The 18729-nt window shown below is 25.9% G+C and overlaps 3 protein-coding genes across 10 annotated transcripts in view; 1 reads left to right on the top strand and 2 right to left on the bottom strand.

The window, feature by feature from the left end:
* The window catches only part of LOC100863311 (vascular endothelial growth factor A-A), a 4490-nt gene extending 2171 nt beyond the window's left edge, over positions 1-2319 (top strand). Inside the window, exons 2-3 of the mRNA XM_003698263.4 lie at positions 1050-1602; positions 1702-2319. Coding sequence (XP_003698311.1) covers positions 1535-1602; positions 1702-2038 — 405 coding nt within the window. The 5' untranslated portion in view covers positions 1050-1534 and the 3' untranslated portion in view covers positions 2039-2319. The remainder of the gene's footprint in view (positions 1-1049; positions 1603-1701) is intronic.
* Positions 1543-4722, bottom strand: LOC100864689 (dynein axonemal assembly factor 4). Of its 5 annotated transcripts, none has more exons than XM_086913787.1 (8): positions 4293-4722; positions 3969-4206; positions 3709-3907; positions 3129-3630; positions 2959-3059; positions 2723-2876; positions 2429-2644; positions 1543-1904 (listed from the first exon to the last, which is right to left on the bottom strand). In XM_086913787.1, exons 1-7 carry the CDS (start codon positions 4413-4415, stop codon positions 2438-2440), a joined length of 1524 nt encoding a protein of 507 aa, XP_086769913.1. In that variant the 5' UTR covers positions 4416-4722; the 3' UTR covers positions 1543-1904; positions 2429-2437. The 5 variants fall into 5 exon arrangements, with proteins under 5 accessions (XP_086769913.1, XP_086769911.1, XP_086769914.1 ...); XM_086913785.1 differs by having other exon boundaries at positions 1543-1895; XM_086913788.1 differs by having other exon boundaries at positions 1800-1877.
* On the bottom strand, positions 4706-18710 carry Spn (protein phosphatase 1 regulatory subunit spinophilin). 4 transcript variants are annotated; one of them, XM_086913775.1, is made up of 19 exons: positions 18296-18710; positions 16460-16573; positions 16065-16337; positions 14405-15975; positions 12139-13426; positions 11789-11809; positions 11474-11695; positions 11154-11340; positions 10815-11078; positions 10388-10740; positions 9920-10172; positions 9425-9478; positions 8794-9099; positions 8341-8724; positions 8013-8274; positions 7704-7916; positions 7489-7626; positions 7231-7337; positions 4706-7087 (listed from the first exon to the last, which is right to left on the bottom strand). In XM_086913775.1, exons 3-19 carry the CDS (start codon positions 16325-16327, stop codon positions 6836-6838), a joined length of 6138 nt encoding a protein of 2045 aa, XP_086769901.1. In that variant the 5' UTR covers positions 16328-16337; positions 16460-16573; positions 18296-18710; the 3' UTR covers positions 4706-6835. The 4 variants fall into 4 exon arrangements, with proteins under 4 accessions (XP_086769901.1, XP_086769902.1, XP_086769904.1 ...); XM_086913776.1 differs by having other exon boundaries at positions 7231-7289; XM_086913778.1 differs by having other exon boundaries at positions 14507-15975; positions 18296-18691.
* Between the last annotated feature and the right edge of the window lie 19 nt (positions 18711-18729).

The following is an 18729-nucleotide window of genomic DNA, read 5'->3' as shown; positions in this document are numbered from 1 at the left end:
ATATAACGATTATCTTAAATAATTATCAATTTATTTGACGTAACAGGAATATTCCTCCTTCATATCCGCATTATTTGATTATGTTTATTTGAAATTCTATTTATTTCTAAAAGAAATTTGTTAATGATATTATAAATAAAACATGCTATTTAATTATTTGAATTATTTTACCATAATTATTATCTTTAATAAATATATTAGTGAAATTAATTGATAGCTAAATAAGAATGAGATATTAAATGAATGATACATATCAAAAATCACATAATTTGATAATTTTTAAAATAAAATTAAAAAAAGATTAAGATTATTAATTAAAAAATTTTGATTAGATACAACAAAAATATAATCTTCTCCATGATGATCTATAATAATCAGTTTTAAAATTATTAATTATATAAAATATAAAATATAATTAATTATATAAAATGTATCTAGACATAAAATTTCATTTGCAATTCATGGATTCGTAATTCTTTGCATATTGAGTCAGTTCCATGAATAACTGTTAACGGAGTAACATGAGTTTCGATTTAGGCAACCGATGCTCACTCTCACCTTTCATAATATTTGTCACAATCGAATATGTTATATGTTTAAAAAATGATCATATAAACTTTCTTCTTTTTATTTATCATTCTGAAAAAAAAAAGAATGTTAAAAATAAATTTTGTACTACTCTGCAGACAATTGTCTCTATAATGGCTCATTGAAATCTGTCATCATCATAGAATATTTCAAATCAAGGAAAATTGAAACTTCATATCATGATTACATTAAACATTCTATGTAATTATTTTGATTTTTTATAATTTACAAATTTATAAATTAAAAAAAATTTGTTATACAATATATTATAAATAGTCCGTAGAATTTTAAATAAAATAAATCAATACAAAATAAAAATAGAATTACTGACACCTTATATAAGAATTATTCGTAAATAAAAAAATTCGAACAAGATACATTGATGCATGAAGAACAATACGAAGCAATTGATGTTCAAAAAAGAAAATATAAAGGCGGTTGATGACTGGTCGAAATTTCAGATTTAAAATGCGAAGAGAAAGAAGAAATACGATGAAAGGAGAAAATAAAAGAAAGAAGAGCCAATTGAGGAAAGGAGAACTAGTCACGCAACGTAACATGGTTTCAGTTCGAACAGGAGGCAGGACCCACTAGTTGTAATTATAGTTATCTTCGTGATGTTCTTGGAATGCTTTGCTTCAAGTCCTCCTCGAGTTTACCAAGAAATAAGAGAGAGACAATACGAAACGCAATAGGATGAGACAAAACAATAAGATGAGAAGTAGATCAACGAAGAAAGAAGATGAGAAATCAGAAAAAGAGGGGGATGCAGAGGGCATCGGGCCGAGGATGAAAGTAACATATATATAGAGAGGAAGAAAGAATTCAGATCGCAGAAGAATAGTCGTAGCTTTTAGTCCCAGACAATTGTGAGATCTAAGCAAACGTATAAATTTATGTTTAATATAATATTTGTTAACTTAGTAGTTGTTTAATATTGAAAAAAATGAAAAAATATATTCTATTGTTATTTTCTATTCATTTCGCTTTTGCTTCAATCGGCAAATATCATAGGTAAATTATATTACATAATACATATATATATATATTGGTCACGTGAATTTGATTCAACAATCAACAGACACAAATTCAAATAATCAATTCGATTTTCAGGGATAATGGATTTTTGAATCATGTGCAATTAGTGCATGAATTTCAATGCTCTATGCCTCAACCAAGAGCTGTACCAGTTGCAGAACTTCTTACTGTTGGTCCTAATTCTGACGAAGTCTTTTATCCTGCTTCTACTGTTCTAACACGATGTGATGGAGCTGGATGTTGTTCGGATTCTAAACAAATTTGTGCACCTATCGAAACTAGAAATGTTAGTCTTGTTTTTATGGTGAAACACATGATTGATCGACAACGTGACAGGCATCACGAAGTGATACATGCTTTAGAACATACAAAATGTGGGTGTATCAACAAAAAAATTATAAAGTTTGATTAATTCTTTCTGAAATTTTTTTTAAAATAATGATGAAAAATTCTTGTTATTAGAAAATATTATAAGTAGTTATTTAGTTTTTTGCTAAAGAAGTTTAAATATGCCAAAATAATGTTTATTACATTAAATAGAATTAAATAATACGATTAATTAGTATTAATATAGAATGATGAATTCTTCAATTAAATCTCTTTATAAGATTTTTATCTGTGATATTTTTAATAATAATAAACAATCCATGTTTTTTTATAAAATATTAATAAATATTTTTTGATAAATATTAATACAATTTTTTATTTTTAATTATTTTATTTTATGCTTTATTCAAAAACTTATAAAAAAACGTTTCATCAACTTTTTTAGTTAGTCAAATAATCTAGTTCACCTACTTACTTTTTGCAATTAGTCTTTCATACCGAAGTATTGTTTTGCGACCAGTACATCACGTTTTATACTTTCATTATCTGGTGTTAATTTCAAAGCAGTTTCTAGTTCAGGAATACCATGCTGAGGAGCCGACAATTTACAAAGTGCTGCGCCTCGTCGAGCGTGACATCTAGCCCTTGACTCTTGATTGCTTTCACATTTTGGTTCCATTAACTCTAATGCCTGAAAAATAAAATGAAGATTAAAATATTCTTATTTATGCATATGCAAGTTGAATAAATTACAATTTTCATGATTTACTTTAGAACAATCTTCTATACATCTACGATAATTGCCTAATGCATATTGTGCTGCTGATCTATTTACATAGAGAGATGCCATTTTATCACTAATCTTAATTCCATACGTATAAGCGCTTATAGCAGCTAAATAATTTCCGACTTTAAAAAATTCACTAAAAAAATAATCATAAATAATTTAATATTTAAATAATCATAAATAATTTATGTAAAATTTTATCAAAGCATTAAACATACTCTCCTTTATCCTTTAACCATTGGGGATCTCGTTCTTCTGGTCGAAGATCTTCCGCATCAAAACCAATTTTACGCCTCGCTTCTGCCTGTTTCTGCAACCACTGTTATAGTAAAATTAATGTTAATACGATTTTTTTATTTTAATAATGATTAATAAACAAAAATAATACTTCTTGTTCTTCGACATGAGAACTTTCCCTAGCTGGTGTTGGAAATTTCCGTTCCGAAAATGTGATATTGATTATACCTATTTTTCTTGGTAACGGTACCGATTTTGAAGGTTCTTCAAATATATTATTTCTTTTTAAAATATTACCCTTTATCGCAGCTTCTACAGTTTCCAATCCTGGTCTTTTCTGTTTTTTATTATAAAATTTTTTTATATTATTTTTGTTCATTTCTTGTACTGAACTATGCGATGAAATTTCATAATCTGATTCAGATTCTTCAGAGCAACTAGTGTCATTTTTATTATCTTCTTCCTTTATTGTCATTTCTGTTTTACTATTATTTTCTTGATCCTTATTTATTGATTGTATTTCTGAAATCTGTTCATCATTCTTTATATTAGTTTCAAATTCCTTTATAGTTGTACTATTAAATATTTCTTTTTCGGTAATTGATTGAGATTTTAATGCATTATCCTTATTTTTAAACCATTTTAACGGTGGTCTTGTAAAATAAAATTAGAAAATTATTATCGAAGTTAAAACATATAAAAAAATTATGATATTTATTAATTTCTAGTACTTATAAGCTTTTCTATTTTCTTGTGTTTTTCCATCAATATTAGAAAGAAATGGTAATTCAGCTTTCGATCTCCAATCTTCAAATTCCTGCATTGCTTCTTTCCGATGTGTATCTCGTATTATTTCTATTTTATTCAATGTGTCTGTATTAATATTAATTTGTTCTTTCACTGCTTCTTTTTGTAAATATTGACGTTTTTCTGAATTAAATTATAAACCATTAGAAAAAATCATTATATTTATATATCAAATTTTATATACCATTTTTAAATTTTATTCTTTCTTCAGCATGTTTTTGAGCATGTTCTAAAGCTTGAATACGGCACTGTCGTTTAAAATCATTGTTAATATCTTGAACTTCCAAAGTAGGCCATTGTAAATTAATATTCGTTTTACGCAAAGTAAATATTGCTTCATTTTCCGTTAAAGTGCATTTACTTTCTTTTTCAATAATATTAGCCCAAAGAAATAATTCTAATATAAACGGTGGAAAACTGACCTGTTATTAAATCAAACATTGTATGATATTTATTTCTTTATATTTAAGTGATATAATATGCTTTTGTTAGAAATTGGAATTTATACCTTTATATAATTATCTATTACAAATAAGTCAACCTTCTTCGGATATCCTTTTAAAGGTACATTTAATACAATAAATTCTGAAGTTTGACGCCAAGAATAATCTTTAATAATTATAACTGGCATTTTCTCGATCAACGTCTTTTTCAATTAAACGTACTATCGAAATACTAACGACTATCGATCAAACATTTTGCGATATATTATTTTATGTGAATGTGTGTATGAGTAAAAAATACAACAAAAGATAAAATTCTATTGTTATATTTATATAATCCATTTCATAGATAAAAATTTTAAATATCTATAATCAATAAAATTTATCTAAATATATATACATATAATATATGTATATTACACATCGAATATATTTTCAATATCTTATTTATCAGGTAAAAAAAAACAAACTACGAATATATAGTATGAATTATTTTTAATTAAAACGTTTAAGAGTATTTGTTGACAATACTTTTTATAGATATTATTAAAAAGCTGCCATTTATGCAACTGATTCTGCATTCTGTGTCTTTATCTATGGAACTATAATTTTTCTCTTGTGAGCAATACTTTAAAATCATTGAAAATGTATGAAAACATTTAAATATTATGCAACTCCATAAAGAAGTATAAGTTTTGGTTCTAAAATTACTTTTGAACAAATGGCATATCATATCATCATACTCAAGCCATTGCTTGAAAATCAACTATAAAAACTTATTGTAAATCAGTCGGTTTTTATCAAACATCTGCTCCTACAAAATCACAATAATTATTTAGAAACGAATTGCAGGACGTTCAAATTCTTAAAAATTTTAAATTCATTGAACACGCATATATTTCAAAAACATATTAATGATTACCCTGAGAAGCAAGAATGTTATATTATGTTGACACTTTTGATCAGTTCCCACAGTTCGTTGTACATAATAACAAAAGTAACAATAATTGCTTTCGAAATATTGTGATACATAATATTATTAAAAAATGGAGGACTTTTGATAAACGCTTAAAATAGGAAATTAAAAATTATCTTCTATAAAGATATTATGACACTACAGTTATGCCTCTTACACGCCTTACATCATAATCATTTTTTATAGATTACAGTAGTAGTAATCATTCATTGTATAATATGTACAGTGTATGTATCAATGATAAATACTTTGTTCAATTATTTTATGTAAAAGAAATTGTTCTTTAAAAAAAAATATATATATTGTTCATTAAGAACAGTATAAAGATGGAACAAAGTACTTAACACTGTACAAAACTTAATATTATTATAAATAAGAATACGTACAATGCAGTACGTTTGTCTATGTTGTACCCAAGCAAGTCCCATAATCATGTGAACAAATATTTAGAATGAACTTTTGTTAGGACATTGGTTTAATATTAACATATATTACTTATTACGCAAGATATTCGTACAACATTCACGCATACATAGAGATATCGCCCAAAGTATAAGAGCTTGTGATATTCTTTTATTTATATATATTAATAAAGATAAAATTAAAAACTATCGCATGGAATGTCTGAAGTATACAAAAAGAATTCATCACATAAATTAAAAATTATCAATACAATAAAATGGACTTTGTGCGGATTTCTAATGCTTAATACAGTAATTTTACAAACATTGTTAAACAATTAAAAGAGAAAAATTTTAATACGTATCATAATTATATAATAGAAATTCATTAATACTTTATTTGATTTTGATTTAAAAAAGCGATAATTTGCTAATTACATGAAATATAAACTAACAAATTTAGACAGAAAAAATAAACAAATAAAATTATTTTATAATCCGATTAATCTACAAACTGATTTGATACAGTATTAAATACTGTATTGATAATTACAAATTCGTTGATATTTCATGATGTACATAGCAAAGAACAATCACTTTTCTTGACAATTGTTATGCATTAGGATTCTATTTTACTAATATTTATATTATTCATTATGAAAAATTGTTACATAGTTAATAGTAAAAATAAATACAGAAATGATACATTCTAGTAACATAAAACTTATGTCTCTATAAAAGTATACTTACAATTGTAAAAAAATGTTAGCGATAATTGAAGTTTTATTACAATTTATCTAAATGGCTTGAATTTTATACATACGTATCACATGCATACATCTGAAATAGTAGGTATGCTTTTACATTCATACATGTTCTCTTCTTCGAATTGTATTTATTGTTATTTTATAAATAATAACTAACAAATACTATAAGAACAACATGAATGTAAAGCAATATGTATACAAATTATAAATAAATGCAAAAATTTGAAGATCAAAATTTATAAATATAAATAATCAAATTTTAAAATTTCGGATAGAACAAATCCGAATTGGAAACATTTAGTAAATTGTGACTGGATGTTTATATTTACTAGATATTTAAATAAAGGAAGAAGTGAAAATTACGAACATCACTGGAATATCATACACAAAATTTGAATATGTTAATTTTTGTGCAAAGTTATTGCATTTTATAAAGGACATAAGTACATTAATATACGCACGAACTATTTTTTTCGTGCTGCTTTTTCTGCTTTTCGTCGCATCCGTTCTATTTCTTTTCTCTCTTTGCGTTCTCGGTCTGCCTGTGCTCTAAGTTCTTTCAATTTACGTTTTAAATGTGATTTTTCTTCTCCACAAATACCAAAAGCTTTGAGATCACGAGATTCAAGTCTTAAAAGGTTTCCACCATTAATTCCAGTTTCCAGAAAGCGTGATGCATAACGTTCCAAACCGATTCCTGATAGCCACTGACAAACCTAATAAAATTTTTCAAGTTATAAATATAAATAAAATAATATCTATAGAATTTTGATAAAAATATTTTTTTTTAATAATTTTAAATAGATTTTTATATTATATTATATTATATATATATATATATATAAAATATATAACTTACTTGTTCTTTGGACCAATCAGTAACTGGTGCATTCTGCCAAAAGTGAGACTTTTTGTCACCTAAACCAAAGTCACTTGGATGAGGAGGTAACCAAACTTCACTTGTATCTAAATTAATAATATTTATGTGCATATGGAAAAGCAAAAAATATAATGAAAAATATATAAAATATATACATATAAAAAAAAAAAAAAAAAAAAAAAAGAAAAAGAAGATTGTGAATTATTGTTTGCATTGTATCATAAATATCTAGAGTACCTGTTTTAGATGGACTAGGATCAATGGCAGGTGGGCTCACTGATCCACCAGAAGAAAGACTAGACGGTGAACTACCTGGATGATGCCAGGGTGTACTGCTACCAATTAAATTTGATGAAGGAATAGTAGCTTTTTTTACTATAGAAATAAAAAATTCACCATAAAAAAATTATTTTGAATGAATTACATATTAGATATATTATAAAATATTTTACCTCTTTGATTGGCTTCATTTACAGCTTGTCGTATTTCTTCCACTAAATGATGGGTAACTAAAGTTGGATCACTAGAATGTGGATTATTTAAATCACTAAAGTCTCCAGAACTTTCTCTTGATGAAGATATGTCATTTCCTCCAAGTCGTCTTTCTCTTTCCGCTAAAACTTGTTTTAATTGCTCTGCAAATGATGCTGGTGGTCCAGTTAAATCTATGAAGAATTGATAATAATTTTATATTTAAAGTTACATATAAATTATATCCAAAAAATAGCAAAAATTCAAAAAAAGAAAAAAGAAAGAAATACTTTTTTGAGATTGTGGCCAACTTTGTTCTGTCATAGCTCTAACTTGTGAACTAATAGTACTATGTTGTCGAATTGTTGTTGGATGCGTAGGTTCCATATGTTTACTTTTCAATGAACTAATTGAAGAACTACTAGAATAGGAACTCAAATTTGATTGTTTTGATGTTAAATCGTTTGGTGATCTGCTACTTGTATCCTGGGAAAGTAATTTAGAAGATGAATCCTCATCAGTATTGTCACCTGATTCATCCAAACCATAATCCTGAAATATTAAATGATTAAATAAATATATAATTTTTCTACATATACTAATAATTGTATTACATACAGAACTACTGTTACTAAGACCACCAGATCGTTTAGGAAGTTGTCGATTTGCAAGTCCTCCTCTACTAGCAAGTTCAGCTTTACTTTTTCCAGCCGAATTATCAAGTAATCGATGTGCAGGTACTGCTCGATCTAATTCTTCCTTGACTGGCAATGGAAGCGGTAGTTTTCTTTCAACTGTTGCTGTTTTATCACCATCATCCGGACTACTAAGATCTGTTTCTGTATCTGAAAGTTGACAACTAGTTGATGAAGGAGGGGGAGGTAACTGTCGGCGTGACAACTGTGGTGTAACAATTCTAGCCGTAGTTCCATCATAAGGCAATCTTACTGGTAATCCAAATCTCCGTTGTGTTTCTGTTAGTTCTACTTCCAATGTAATTACCTATAATTATTTATAATTAATTTTTTTTATTATATATAAATTATTCTAATTTCCTTAATGATAACATACCCTATCTTTTAAACTTTTAACAAGAGCATTATATTCTGTATCTTTTTCCTGTAGTAATTGTTGATAAAATTCATCTCTAGCAGCGATATCTGTGCGTAATTCGCGAGCTGCTCTTCTGGCTCGAGCATATTTTTGTTGTAAAGCAGCATTTTGTGCTGTTGCTTGAGAAAGCATTTCTCGTGCAGTTATTAAATCTTGTCTAGCACTGCCTAAAGCTCTTTCAGATTCGTGAAGTCGTAAACCAGATTCGCGCAATTTTGCTGCATATTCTTCGCTTCCAGCTCCACTGTTTTCTAAGTCTACAAGCTATAAACAAAAAATTTTCAATAAATTTTATTATAAATAATATACATAAATATATTAATACATAAATACATAAATATATTAGTGTAAGTATTAATATAAATAAATAAAACATATTAGTTTAATGTTTTTCAATAAATCATTTTATATTTTTTAATATTATTTATAATAGAAACAAAAAAGCTATATAAAATAATAACAAATTCGACATACATACATTAAGCTGCACACAAATTCATAACTATAAGTATATAATATACAAGCATATTCCATCAACAAATAAGTATACGTAATAAATAACATAAAATTTTAAATCTTATGCTATTACCTTAGCTTTGAGTTTTTCCACCTCTCCATCTGCTAATGCTAGTTTATACTGACTCTGCAAGCAGTGAATAACGAACACAGTGCATAAGCAATACCAAAATATATTCATACTTAACTTATGATGGAGTGCTTATAATATAGCGTTTATATAAAAATAGCAATATAAACATATATATATATATATAACATATATATACAAAATATTATAATGCATATAAATATAAATTTTATATAAATTTATAACAATGCATTTTATGTGATATTTTATATAAAATTAATAAAAATGAATATAAAATGTAGTTTATGATATTTTTAATTTAGAATATCTTTTTCAAATAATAAGACTATAATATATATTTTTCATTAACTACATTTATAAAAAAAAAATAAAAAATTCTTCTAAATGAAAGCTACTATAACTAAATTATACATACATAAAATTATGCAAATTACATATATGCTTCATACATTCATCTTGTTGATAAAAATATTTTACCTCTTGTAAAAGCAATCTTAAACTGTCAACATCGCTTTGCGTTGTAGCAGATGTATGTGGTGGCATTGATGAACTGATAATAGGAGATCTACTGCGACCAGAAGGTAAATAATTTTCTATAGGACTTTGAGGAGGTTCCCCTTCCGAGCATGATGACATAGCTGGAGAACCTGGTATTCCTCCTATACCCCCAACAGAAATATCTTCACTGCCTCGTTGACTATCAGGTGAAGCATCCGAGAAATTAAGTTTTCTGAAAAAATATATTTATTTTAAAGCTTCTTAAATAACTTGATAAGTTTTTTATTTATTAAAAATTAATTTCTCTCAGTCCTTCAAGAGGCTACGAGCCATCATTGAAGTGGCCATAAATTTTCGTCATAGACATTAGCGAGCAAGGATAAATCATCATAGAGAAGTCATTTTTAAATAATATATGAATTATATTTTAAATCAATAGATTCATACCTAGCAGAATTAGCTTGTTCTCTTTCTTTATCTGCTTGAAGACTTTGTCGAATTAGCATAGCTACTTCTGAATTTGGATCACGTTCTCTACCAATTACAAAACGTACGAGTCCTGAAGTATTACGAAGAACACTAGCTGCATATGCTTGTGTGACTCCAACTAGAGATTTACCATCCACTTCAACGATTTGATCATTTACTTGTATTCTGCCTTCTCGTGCAGCTGCTCCTTTTTCTGTGATTGTTTTAACAAATATACCTAATTTTTCTAGTCCTGCATCTGCACCAACACCCATTCCAATAATACTTAAACCAAGACCTTCTGGACCTTTCATAAGCTCTACTGGAAATACCTAATAAATTTTTTATTATATATATATATATATATATGTAATAAAATACACATCATATTTAATATTGATCTTACTTCCATTTTTTCAACTCGTTTCTCAAGTTCATACTCTGCACTAGCAGCAACGGGATCTACATCTTCATTTCGTCGATCGTATTCATTTACTGAATGTGTTGAATAAACTCTCATTGGTTTCGTATCAAATGAAACTTTAGACATTTTTTTAATGGGTACATTTGTTGGATAATCATCTTTCTCGTCATCTGATTCTGGTATTCCTGCAACTTCCATCCAAAAATGACCATCTTCAAAATAATGTACACCATTTTCAACCAATATCTAAAAAAATGTAAATTTAATTATATTTGTTCTTAAATGATATTTCATAAATATAAATTTTATCTATGATCTTACAACTTTGCCTGGTGTTGGAGGAACGTATTCATCTTGATGTTCTGTTTCTGTATCATCGTTAATTTCGTAAGTATCATTCAAACTATTAACAGATCCAAGTAAACCACTTTCACTACCTGTTACAGAACCCACTTGACTCTCCGTCAACGAGTCTATCGTTAAATCGCTACGTGATCTATGGGACAAACTAAAAAATCATATAAATTTAGTATTTTCCGATGAAAATCCAATTAATAAAAGTTAATTAAAATCAACACATAGCATTAGCTGCAAAATAGTTTTATAAGACATAAAAAACATAAAAGACTAAACTAATTCACCTATAATCATTAGTGGTGCTATTAATAAGACTGGTATCAGGAGCAGACAAGACATCAGAAAGCCAATCTGGTGTGTTATCTTGATCATCCTTTTCCCTTTCTTTATCGATTTCTCTATTTTTTTCAATAGATTCTTCACTTACAACTTCAGCATGTGTAGTGGGTGATAATAATCTTGCTATTTCTTGAGCTTCTTCGTCTGATAATAAAGCTGATCCTTGTCTAATTGATTATTCATGTGATTCACGATGCTTTTATAATTTAACATTATAATCAATGAACTAAACATTAATGAGACAATAACAATTAACTTACCTTATTTTTTTTTCTAGGATGCTGTTTTGTCCCATTTTATTATGAGTTTGTTTGAAGTCACATTCAAATAAACATGAATAGAAGAAAACATTAGAATTTAAAATAAAAAAATAAAAATTATTAAGCTATTTGCAAATTACTATAAAATGATTTGCTATAGTTAGAATTATCATAATACAAAATATAGAGATGTGTTTGAAAAAAATCTATATGAAAATTCTAATGCATTATACATAATATATAATATTATAATTTTAACTATAATATTACTATTATCTTGTAACAATTTTTTCATTATTTTTATTAAGAATTCATTTTTATAAAGTAAACTATTTGCTTAAGTAACTTACCGTGAACTTAATAAATTTTCTGCTTCATCAGCTGTCATAGTATCTGGTGTTATAGGAATTGTTTGATTTGTAGCTTTAGAAAAATTTTCTGTAATAGTTTTAGAATTATTACATTCCATGGTATTTTTTGCATCCATTGTTGATATATACTCCAAATTTGTAATAGTTTTAGTCTCACTGGAATCACTATCATCATGAATACTACTTTCAGATATAATATGTTCGTTTAATTGTTTCTTTTCTGTATGATGCAAAGTTACAATAGTAGATGATACATTTTGAGACATATTAATTTGTTGAACTGTATTTGTAAAAGTATTTTCTTGTAATCTCAACTTTGCCAGTTCAGCCTTCTGTTTCTCTTGCTCCCATGTTGTTTGTGGTTGATTTAATTCTTCTGTACTTTTATTTAAAATATTACTTATTGTTTGAGAATTGGGTTTGGGTGATGATACTGCATCACCTGCTAATGTTATAAATTCCTTCTTATTTGTTTTTGATATAAATTTAGATATATTTTCTGAGTGTGATGAAGCATCATTTAATTCGGTTTCTTTGTCATTCAATTTTTCAGATGAATTTTCAGTATTATGAACATTTGAAAACACTGAGCATTGACTTGTGTTTAAGCTAACTTTTTCTGTTTGATCTACTTTATTATCTATTTCAGCAAAACTTGAACGTTTTCCAGAAACTTCTTCTTTATTTTTTGCTAGTTTTTCACGTACAGAGATTTTAATTTGATCATTTTTGGCATTGGATACTGTTTTTTGACATACAGTTTCAGAAAATGTATGTTTTTCATTGTTAATATTTGATTTTGACTTATTATCTAAAATTATATTTTGATTTTCTTCTGTAATCATTGAATTTATTCGTACATGATCTTGATTACTTTCTTGAGATATCTTATTATGGCAACTTTTTGTTGAATCAATTTTTACTAATGTATTTTCTTCTATATTTATTTTTACTTGTGGTTTAATTTCATTATTTTGAGGAGAAATTTCTTGATTTTGTTGTATTTTCTTTACATATGGCGAAGATATTGGTATATCCTTATGTTCTAAAGGTGGGTATTCTTGATCTGAGCTGACAACAGATGGTGGTCGTGGTCCCAGACCAGCAGCTTGAAGATCAACACGTACATGAGATCGTCGAATAACAGTAGTAGTATCTGATTCATTGAATTTTGAATTTTTTTCTAAATTATCCCTTTCAGTAATAGATTCCATATATGCTGCAGGTTTTTCTTGTTCTTCATGATGTAAATCATAACTGTTACGACCTTAAAATATTGAAATATCATATTATTATCTATAATAAAAAATCCACATGTTAAAATGTATACATCAATTTTTAAGAGAAGGTATGAAATACCTCGGCAATCAATGCAAAGAAGACGGAGACACATGGTATTTATATATATATATATATATATATATATATATATATATATATATAAAATAATAAACAACTTATAAAATTAAAATGAAAAATCATATGCATAATAAAACATTTTTAAATTTATTCAGTTTTTTTAAACTAAAATTATACTTTCGAATGTTTTAAAATTTTTCATAATAAAATCTTAGATAAAAATGTATTGAATATTATAAATAAAATAACATATATATGTTATAAAAAATTAAAAAATTGTTTTTAAAAAATTAATTTTATAATAAAATTTAAATTATTATTTTAAAATAGTATTTTTAAATCTTTCTAAAAACACAATGCAAAAGATTTAACACATTACAAAAGATAATTTATCCATATATATTCAATTTCATAAAATAAATTATTTTATTAAATTAAAATTAATATTAATTTTGAATAAATTTTTTTATAAACAATACTGGTAAACAAAATATTAATATATGTAAAATACTTTTCTGAAATAAATGATGTGAAGTAGAACCAGACAGAAGCAGAACAGAATACACAGATTTCTATAAATAATACCGATGAACCAGTAGGAGGAATTAACATCTAGAAGAGGAGGAAAGGGGAAAGGAGAAAAATTTCCTCTTATACTATTACTTTTTAGTATTTTGGCACATAGCCATAAAAATAAAATTGCAAAATTTAAATATATTGTGAAATAATTATTTTATAGTAATTAATAAAATATATAAAAATCAGTTATTAAAAGATAAATTTAAATTAAGTTTGTTTGTATATATATATATAAAATATATTTACTATTATACATTTCTATATAGATGTGAATTATATTATTGGAAATTGGTCATATATACTATACCAGTTTGAAACTTTTCTGACATTTCCTTATCTGCCTTCTCTTCTTTACTATCCTTAGAAGGGGAGCTAGGGGAGCTCATACTAGAAGATGCACTATCCGTACCTCCAGAAGGTGGTCTCAATTCCGGATCCGGAGATTTTGACGGTTCCACTTTCTTTTCTTCTGATAAACTATCTTTTTTTCTCACTGTATTTATACATGGTCTGGCCCAATCTGGTCGTGGATCAGATCTTATAACTTCGCTTTTGATTTCCATTTCTTCTCTGGCACATTTTAAATCTGTAGCTTTCTTTAAAATTTCATCATTTTTGGCTAACCATTCATTTCTCCACTCAGATGTTTTAGGTGGTGAACATATAACGTTTGAAGGATAGTTTAGATATTCAGGAGCATCAAGTAAATCGCTATCTTTTTTTGTTTTACTTTCTACAGTCATACTAATAATATTCTCTATAGACATACTTCGTGTTGGACTAGATATATCAGAATTTTTTTCACAGGAAGAAATATGTGATTTTGTTTGTGAATAAATATCAATACTTGAACTTGCAAGAGTACTTTTAAGAGATAAATTACTTTCAGAATTGTTGATATTTTTTGAATGATGTGAATTATTTTTTGATATATCAGTATTTCGGCAATGTACTTTTGCTGTAGTATTTTTCTGCACTACTGCATATTCTGGCATACACACATCTTGCGTCTTTTCTAGTATAGGACTGGAAACATTTTTTGAAATTTCTCGTTGTTCTTGATTTCTTTGGAAATTTTTATTTTGTATATTTGTACTTTTTTGTACAACTGCATATTCAGGTATTGTTGATGAAGTATCAAAATATTTATTTATGGTAGCATATTCTGGACTGCTAGGTATATCTGGAGGAGATACTGCTGCTATACTAGCTGGTCTTTCTTTTTTTGTATTTGAAGTAGAAGAGTTTCTTGTTGGTGGTGGTGGTGGAGGTGGAGATATAACTGATGATCTAACAGAACAAAAGCTTGCAGATCTTGTGGCTGGATTAGCAGAAATATCTGCTGATCTTTTCGTTTCATTATCAGTATTTGTAGCATTTTGTAAATGCCCTACAGAAGCAACTTCAACATTTACTTTATTTGCACTCTGATTTAATGAACTTTGAACTAAAGATCTATTTGGATCTGAATTGTATCTACTTGGTCTTGTTTTTGAAAAATGACTAGTCCAATTTTTTTGCTTTTCAATTAATTCTTTTGAGTTCAATCTTCTTTCTGGTTTTTCTGGTTTCTCCGGTCGATCATCCAAACGATTTTCTTTGCCATAATTTTTGTCAAATTTCCCTAATCCTGTTCGTGATTTATGTTTATCTGGTACATTATCTAAACCATGATTGTGACCATTTTCAAAATGTCTTTCAGCATTTAAGGCTGGTACACTTGCACTCCAATTGCTCAAGTGATCTCTGGTTCCTGGAGGTGATGGTGATCTAGGACGTGGTGATCTAGCTGGAGATGTACAACCTGATCCAGAATTTGCAGAGCTAGAACGTGATCTTAAGCCATGTAAATTACTAGGCTTTGTAATCCTGTCCACCCTATGCAAAAGTATGTTTTTAGAAATAATTAAATATGTATAATTTCTTATGTATTTTTTTTATATTTATTTATTTTTTTATATACTTACGGTTTATTTGGTTTATTTTCTTCTCCAAGTTTTTCAAAAAGTGCACGTGCATTATTAAATCGAGCTACATGACTTTCAGTTCTCACAACTGTAACTTGTGTTGGAGATTCTTTTAAAGGCACAGCTGGTTCCTTGAAACCATCTGATAGAATATTATTTGTTCTATGACTTAGATTATCCAATTGTGGTTTTGACTGGAAGATATTTGCAATGGCTGAAACCTTTGAGCCACCAACTCGTTTTTTTTCTTCTACTGTTGCCATGTCTTATTTCCTTTAACAAGAAAGTAAAATAATATAATATTTAAAAATTGTTTCAATGGTTTATAAATGTGATAATTTTTTTATAAAAATAATTTAATTATTATCATTATTAAATGCCATTATTATCTGTACCTCTCTTTTATAAAAATGATGAGAGTTTTATAATTTAATTATATTCGTATTTCAGCCCATTGTCATTCATATATTTTTTATATTTATCATGTTTTTATATATTATTTTTTCCATCTGAAAAAATATATTAATATATATATAATATAGAAGCAATTGATTATGCATGAAATAACTCAAAATATATTGTTACTATATATATTATTGGTTATTGTTGACACTAAAAATATTTATGTACAAAATTATTTTATATTTAAATATAAATTTAATGTTTATAAATATAAAATTAGATCATTGATTTTTAAACACACAGAAATATATATTTTTGAAATACAAAGAATATTGAATAATAATATTAAAATGGAACATTTTATTGTGCTACATATTAGATATATTTACTGTGATTGTCTGAAATGATTTAAGACTTAAATAGAAGGCATAGCATAAAGAGGTGGGGTCTTGTCTGGGCTTCACCCTCCTCCTATTGCCATAGCACACCATGCTCTTGCAATCAATACTTGAATCCTTTCTCTGTAGTTGAAGTATGAAAAGTGGAATGCACATGTTTTATTATTATATTATATACTATGCATATTATGTACTCATCTTTGTAATAATAGCTTGAAGTTAAATGTAGCTTAAAATAAATAATATGGTTAATGTAGCAAACTTTCTTTCATTTATATAATCTTTTTGAAATATTCTAAAAGTATCATTTAAAAAATTATCTTTAATAAAAATCTTCTATAATATTTATTATCTCAATATTTATTTAATAAAATATAATTAAATAAGATAATAATAACTGAAAATAAATTATAATAAATTAATTATTAAATAAAAAATTATTTAATAATATATTTATTTGAATGTTATAATGTTATTAATTATTAGATAAAAAATTATTTAATAATTAAAAATAAAGAAAATAAAGAATAAAAATCAATTATTATATAATAAATATTATTTATTAACTTTATTTTTTATAGTATTTATTATTTTAATAATTTTCAATATATTAAAAAATAATATAATAATATAATATATTTTTATGATTAAAAATGTTTTTATTATATTTTAATAACATTAAAATAATATGATTCATATTTAAAATATAATAAGTATAATAAAAAATTATTTTATTATATAATAAACAATCATATTAAGAGATATAAATTTTATTTATTTTAATATATTGTGAAAATAAAAATAAATTTTAAATTAAACGTATATATTTTTTTATTATATGAGTATATTAAATATTTTAATATGGGTATATTAAAACATTACATTTGTTTGAATTTTTAATTTTGCTTAATCATCTTTTTTTAAATAATTAATCATCTTTCAGATCTAAATAAAAAAATGAAATATCTGCACTATATTTCAAATTTTTCACTAATAGTTATTATGATAATACATTAATCTTAGATTTAACGATAAACATTAATAGATAAATGAAATTTCAAATATTATTTAAAAAATAAATTTATGTATTTAATTATAAAGTATTTTATTATGTGCAATAAAAACTTTATATGCTATGTATAAACATTAAAAATCATTGGCAGATGTTATAAAATATCAATAATGCGCAATGAGTAATCTAATAATATTTACAAAAATTAAAGTAAACGTACGTTGTATTTCGCCATTATAAGCTATCAGACTAATGAATTTGAGTCTTATAAAAAATTTATATGTATTTATTATTTAAAAATTCTTTATGTAATATAATTTTATAACTAATTTTAATTTAATTATAAAATAAGCATATACATAATCAAAATTACTTTTAAATAAAGTATGACAAATTGTTTATAGAAAGCATAAACTAACCAGAGGTGTCACCATGTGCACGAAACCATTTTTCTTCACAAGATGTATTTTTAGTGTTTCGTATCTTCTTTTTTCTAGCAGCACAATTTTTCTATCACATACACGAATATAACTTTGAAAATAATTCTTTATAAAATTCTAGTTAAATATGATAAGATTTAACTGTCGACTTTGTCAAGATTGCTTATATTCGTGACATTTATTCGACGCTTATTTCCACAATTTTTTTTATATTTTCATGTATAATAATACTTGCACAATAATCTTAAATGCATATAGTATTGCTATAGTATTGCTTTTAATTCTAGTTCCTAAATAATCACTATTTATTTCCGGCAGTTAATTATGATTAATTTTACATCACGAAGCACTTTCACAACCGGCTGTGATCTACTCGTGTCAACAACCCGTGAAAAATGATTCCAAGATGGTCG

The sequence above is a fragment of the Apis florea genome, unplaced genomic scaffold, assembly GCF_048593485.1.
Source record: "Apis florea isolate Af1SG1 unplaced genomic scaffold, ASM4859348v1 contig_3515_pilon, whole genome shotgun sequence".
NCBI lineage: Eukaryota > Metazoa > Arthropoda > Insecta > Hymenoptera > Apidae > Apis > Apis florea.
The sequence above is the reverse complement of the archived record's forward strand: the minus strand, read 5'-3'. Positions and strand labels throughout refer to the sequence as shown.